At 37.1% G+C, this 6,537-nt stretch overlaps 1 protein-coding gene across 1 annotated transcript in view; it reads left to right on the top strand.

The window, feature by feature from the left end:
* The window catches only part of Gucy1a2 (guanylate cyclase 1 soluble subunit alpha 2), a 369,084-nt gene extending 362,816 nt beyond the window's left edge, over positions 1 to 6,268 (top strand). Inside the window, exon 8 of the mRNA XM_008829700.1 lies at positions 6,029 to 6,268. Within this exon, the coding sequence (XP_008827922.1) occupies positions 6,029 to 6,236 (208 nt within the window). The 3' untranslated portion in view covers positions 6,237 to 6,268. The remainder of the gene's footprint in view (positions 1 to 6,028) is intronic.
* The last annotated feature ends 269 nt before the right edge of the window (positions 6,269 to 6,537 follow it).

Genomic DNA, 6,537 nt, shown 5'->3' with positions numbered 1-6,537 from the left:
AAAAATGATATCTGAAATTTCATAGTTCATAGTGATGGAGGTAAATGTCCATAAAATACTGTTAAAAAATGAGCAATTACTCATAAAGTAAGGAAAACAAATTAGAGAGGCAATTTACCTCTCCCTATATCTAAGTAGAAACTCATAAAAGAAAATATACAGGATCTGGAGAGATAGCTCAGTGGTTAAGAGTACAGGCTGCTCTTGCAGAGGACTGGGGTTTGGTTCTTAGCACCCATATGGAAGCTAACAACCTTCTGTAAATACAGTTCCAGGGATCTGAAGTCCTCCTCTGGTCTTTGCCCATTTGCATGTATGTGGTGCACTTGTGCACATGCAGGCAAAACATTCATATATGTAAAAATAAATAAATGTAAAACCAAGATATACAAAGTAAATGGCAAGAAACGATCAATGAACAAACAAAACAATCTCCAAATTGATAGGCATAACTTGCTGTCAAGAGCTGTGTGAACACACTTAATCCCAGCATTCAACAAACAGAGATAGGCAGATCTCTGTGAGTTCAAGACTGGCCTCATCCACACATCCAGTTTCAGGCTACAAAGGGCCACACAGTGAGATCCCGTCTCAAAAAACAAACAAATCGCTATGTCAAGGTTTCAGACACTTTCACTAGTGGTCACTATAATGAAAAATGTTTCACGGAGACTCAGTATCACTAATTTTCGCATTATAGAAATGAAGATGAATCCAGGAGAAAGCTCTGACTAACAAAGTAATATCCAACTTAGCAATAGCTAAACATTAAAGGGAAATAATTTCTCTACAAGATTTTAATGCCCAGTCAAACCAAGCAAGTGTAGTGTAGAGTGACGCAAATAGATTTTAAACATTTAAAGACTTTAGATGATCACTATCCAAATATTCTTTCTAACCCTCAGCTACTCAAGATGAACCATATTCTAGTGCGTTGTGCTTTAGCTTTACAGCTTCCCTTGGTTAGGGCCAGGCATGGTGCTGTTAGCCTGTAATCTCACCACTTTGGAGGAAGAGGTGGGAAGATGTGAACTCAAGTGTAAGAAATATTTTAAAAAAAAAAAAAAAAAAAAAACTAAACAAGGACAGTATAACTCAAAGGCAGAGTGCTTGTTTAGAATGCCCAAGACCCCATGTTCAATCCATAGTCTTCCCAGGCCCCTCCCAAAATCCTTTAATGAATTGCTAGTTAGCAGACAAGTTTGATTACTTCCTTAGATAGCATTCTGGAGAGACTATTGCTCTCTTACAATCCTTACATAGATCTTTCTAGTTGTTGAAGTAATCGAAAGATTTTTCTAGTTTCACAAGAAGATCTACAAGTTTCCATGTTATAGAACTCCATGTACTTGTTGGTCACCATTAGAGTGCAGAATGGTTATCTATAGGGTCAACTCAGCTAATAAGATAATTATTTTATAGAAAGATATTTTCAACAAAAATAAAAATGCTTTCTAATGTCTCTTTATGTTGGCTCCTGTTTCATAAATATGATCAGACATAGACAAGCACTGATTTATCACCTAGATCATAGAAGGCATTTAGTATCTGCAGACTCTAACTTTCTGCTAACTCCACTGATCAGAAAATCAGAGAAACCTAAGTGTTAAATCTGACTGGAGAAGTTCATATTTGCTTAGTTTTCATAAATCTACAGTCTTGGAGCAATGTGGGATGTGCAAGTAGTCACAGTGACTTCCCTAACTAGCAATTGAGTAGAAAAGACAGACTTGGAAAAAAATGGCCTGCAGATGACCAAACTGTAATGTATATACGCCACTTAGATTTAGAGAAGGTCATATACACATGAACAGGATGTTCAAGTTTCCACATTATGATTCTATTTCTTAAAAAAATACTCTGTCTTGTGTTAAAAACCTGAGTCACTTTCAGATCAGTGTACACATAAGCGTCAAGTCCTTTTCAATGGAAGACATAAAACAGAGCACAGTACTTGGTACAAACTGGGGCAAAGGCATGCAAGCCATGAGGAACAGTTCCATGTATCATTTCCTGATATGCTTGGGAGTCATCCATTTATCATAAACAGAAGCGAGTTTTTATTTTGAAAATCATTTTGTAGGAAAAAAACTCCCACTGTTGAAAGGAGCCAGGGTAATAGATAGGTAAACCAGCACGTGTATGGTTTCCAAATACTTATTAAATGTACTTCCTAAAGTCCCACGTTATCTATCAACCCAGCTGGGAATTAAGTTGGGATTAATTTAGATTTGTGTAGAATCTAAGCTTTCCTATCCGTCCTGGGGTGCTGAAGACATAGACTGTTAGAACCTCAGAACCAGTCCAGGGACTTGTATTTTATCAAGCATTTCGTAGGGGACCAGAGGTTCTGGGTGATCAGAGTCTACATTCCTAATCCCTACGCACACATTTGATCATTTATTCAGTGCTATGAGTTGCATCATTGCCAGGCATGCTGTGTGAAAGATTTCTGCTGACCACAGACCCCCAGTAAGTCACCTAGAATGTTCTCTTGGAAGTGATCTAGATATTGCTCTTCTGTGTTCATACAAGACTACTAAATCCTGGCTATCAATAGGTACTTGAATCAGTTTAATCTTGTGTGCTGTGGTTTCCACTATTGATATTTAAAACTATGCTCTGTTTATTGATACCAAAATGTTTACTTAGAAAGGAACAAGCTCTCATAAAAATGCTTTCCCTGTGATCTCTATCATGTTATATGAGATTTATTTAAAATGTCAAGAGAGAATGTGTTGTCAAGAGTTTCCTCCCTGCCAAAGTGCAGTGAATTATTAAAAAGTCCTATCATCCAGGGCAGCGAGCACTCTCTTCCTTCAGCCATTTGGAAGTACTCTTATAGGCAAAACCCACCTTTATTTTTCATTGTCAGAAGATACCAATTACAGCAAAACATAAAGACCATGATGAGGTAAACCCTCAAGAGGCAGTGGAGCTCATGGAAGGCAACTGTTGATCCTGGCTTTAATGAAACTTAGGAAAGATGGAAAGATGGTTGTTTTTTGACTTTCTAATCTTGTTCTAAATTCCTAAGCTCATTGCTTTTCTTTATGATACATAATTTCTTTTTTGGAGATGGTGCATACACTGTATCATCTGTTTCCAGGTACTGCTAATTTATTTCTATGGTTATTTCTATTTTTTGTTTGTTTATTTATTTATTTATTATTTATTTATTCTCTTAACCTATCTGTAGCATCTTCACCTACTTCCTTCTATTCAGGAAGCCATCTTTGGTCACAAGCAAGACATAAATGCTTGCAGACTAATTGCGGTCCTCCTCACTTCACACCCACGTTGCACACCAATGCTGTTCTGCCTGAACTTCCTAAGATCATTGTGGAATTTACTGCTAAATTAAATTAAATGTAGGGATATTTTTAGGTGTTATTTCCAAAGTAGCTGATTGTAGATTACAGGCAAATAAATGAAGATCTGTGCAAAACGAAAAGGAAGCAGGCAACCCTATTGACTTCCCTCCTGATTGTCATCAGTGTCCCCACTATATCTCCATTGTATTGTTTTGTGGTGGGGGGTCATTTTACTATATAGCCTTATTTGTTCTTCTTGGCCTCAGCTTGACTAGCAGTTAATAGGTCTAGGTTACAGGCCACTGTCATTGCTGTTTTTCTGTTTCATTGAGCAAATCACTTTAATTCTGAACTCAGTTTCATCCTCCATAAACTTAACAGATAGGAACATTTTTATTTTAGTTTTAGGTTTTGTTATATAAATTAGACATGATAACTCCTGGGCTGGAGAGATGACTCAGCAGTTGAAAGCACTGGCTGAGGACCCAGGTTCGATTTTTAGCACCCACATGGTGGCTAACAGCTGCCCATAACTCCACTTCTAAGGGATCTGACTCCCTCTCTGGTCTTCATGGACATTGCACAACAGGGGTGCACTTACATCCTCGCAGACAAAACACTCATAGACATAAAAAACAAACAAACAAAAAACAGGATAGACTCCTGAAAGAATTTTAAAATATTAGAATGATCCTTAAATACCAAATGAATATAATCTTTGCATAATATTTTAAGAAATATTCAATGAAACTGTTCTTTTATCATTTGGCAACAAAATACTACATTTTGGTTGATGACAGTCACTAACCATAGGCTTCTCATATTATTATAATTATTAATACCACTAACTGTCATTTCAGATCATGTTTTTCACTAAGGAGGGACATTTGAAAAGGACTGAGTTCTCAGCATAGAGAGACCATCATGGCAGCTATAAGGATGTCAGATTCCCATATATCCTTTCTCTTCATCCTCATTATAATGGTTCCTTCTTCCTTTTCCTACACGACATCATGAAGGTGGTGTTAGCATCAGCCTGATGTATGAAGACATGTTGTCTTTAGGAAAAAGACATGTTTGTCTCCATAGTGTCTTCAAAAAAAGTCTAATGTCTTCATCTAGGATTTTAAAACTGTCCTCGCTCGCTGTCTCAGCCCTCATTCTCACTCTTGCCGTGCTCAGAATTGCTATCTATCAGATGGTTGGAAACTCCTTCCCCATGTCCACAATGCTCTTGTTTCTGACCCTTTGGATCCATTACCCATATTCCCTGGCTGAAATCCTGCATTTCTTAAAGTTGCCTCTCATCCACAAAATACGTGGTCCTCTCACTGCTGACATTTTTCCTTTTCTGGGCGTAGGCAGTATTTGTACACACTTTGGATTACTGGGCCTTCTTATAGCATCTGTTCTGTTTCATTATATTTTATTTTTGATTTTTTTGTGGAGGGCTTTCTTCTTTTATTGCCTGTTTTCATCTCTATGTACAAAACTGTGAAGTCTGAGAATGGATTCTTCTTTTTGTACCAACAGGAGAGTCTGGGAGTTTTACATAGATAATAGAAAGTGGTCTGAAAAGAGTTATGGAATGAATCAAACTGAATTTCTGGGCAGCATTTTTAGATAAGGATATCTCACAGAAGCTTTTGTGAAAATCAACACGTTTAGAGATTAAATCTCCACTGTTCTTATTCTGAAAAAAAAAAGTTTTTAAGTGTTATTGGAAGGGAAAAACCAAGCTACTTGGTTAATAAATGCTAGTAAGATTGAAAAATACATCTTGATAGAAATCAGTTACCATATATTACAGATACTTATAGCCATGAGATTTTTAAAAATTTATTTAGTTTTGTACATTTCATGAGCTATTTTACAAAGCTACATGCTTGATTTAGGTGTTCAACTTAAAGGACACACATTTGCACATTTAAAGTGTTTTGGGCATCTGTAAAACACAAGTAGACATTCTAGAATCTAGGCAGGTTTTCAAAACAACAGGCTAATCCCTACAGAAAGGAAATGAAGCTTTGTGTTATGCGTTTTTTCCTTTGCCTTTTATTTAGTAAAAAGAAAAAAATTAAATCTGAACAAATATTTTCCAAAGACTGCTTTTAGGAAGAAATCAAACTTGAACAAATACATTTTACAGCATTTTTATTGATCTTTTTTTGTGATTTCCAGACAATATAATTTGATGACATTTATATCCCCTCTCCCATCCACACCTACCTATATGCCCCCCTCCCACACTTTATTCAATGTAATAAAGCCTATAGTCTAACTTGACTCCCCAAATGTTCTTCAACGTGGGTTCATCCGCTCGAGCTTGCATAGAACTTGTGCATGCTGTGAACATTGCTGTGAGTTCATATGAGTAACTGGCCAGCTGTCTGGACAATCCTGCCCCACTACCCCAAGGTCATCCCCCACCTCTGGCTCTTATAATCCCTCTACCTCCTCCTCTTTAATTGAACAAATATTTTTAAGCAATAGCATGACCAGCTTTTTGTGTTATTATTATAATATCACGTGATTTTTCCCAAGTCATAGTATTTCCTAATATTTTGAGTCCTGTGACAATCAGACCTAGTCAAAGGGCTGGGGTGTTATACTGAGTATGGCTGTAGTATAGATACCTGAACTTTTAGAATATCTGTTCATTTCTTCTCATTTTTCCTACTCTTTCATTCTCATTATTTACATTTTTTCCTTAGATTATTGAAGCGAGAAGACAGTTTCACATTCATTCCTCGGTCCCGGGAAGAGCTTCCAGACAACTTTCCAAAGGAAATCCCTGGGGTCTGCTATTTCCTGGAGGTAAGGACGGGTCCAAAGCCGCCAAAGCCTTCTCTGTCTTCATCAAGAATAAGAAAGGTTTCCTACAACATCGGCACGATGTTCCTGCGGGAGACAAGCCTCTGAGACCTGCCATAGATCAAAGACTCCTCCAAAAAGCACAAGCCCAAAACATGGGTCCCTACGAGGGTAGGAAGAGATTGTTTCTCTTCCAATGCTTTGTTAAGAACAAACAATTTCTGTGTTAATGTCAGGCAATAATCCTTGAAAAGGTGGATGACGACTGTCAATGAAATAAACAAAAGCTGGAAGATGGGAAGGAAAAATAAGATGTATTCATCCATATTCATGTTTTGGGTCATATATATTTTAATTCCAAGTACAGGTCCCCTTTCAAAACTAATATTCTAATAGAATAGAATCTGTG

The sequence above is a fragment of the Nannospalax galili genome, unplaced genomic scaffold (genome assembly GCF_000622305.1).
Source record: "Nannospalax galili isolate Female #2095 unplaced genomic scaffold, S.galili_v1.0 scaffold854, whole genome shotgun sequence".
In the NCBI taxonomy this organism is placed as follows: domain Eukaryota; kingdom Metazoa; phylum Chordata; class Mammalia; order Rodentia; family Spalacidae; genus Nannospalax; species Nannospalax galili.
This window is presented reverse-complemented; position numbering and strand designations above follow the sequence as displayed.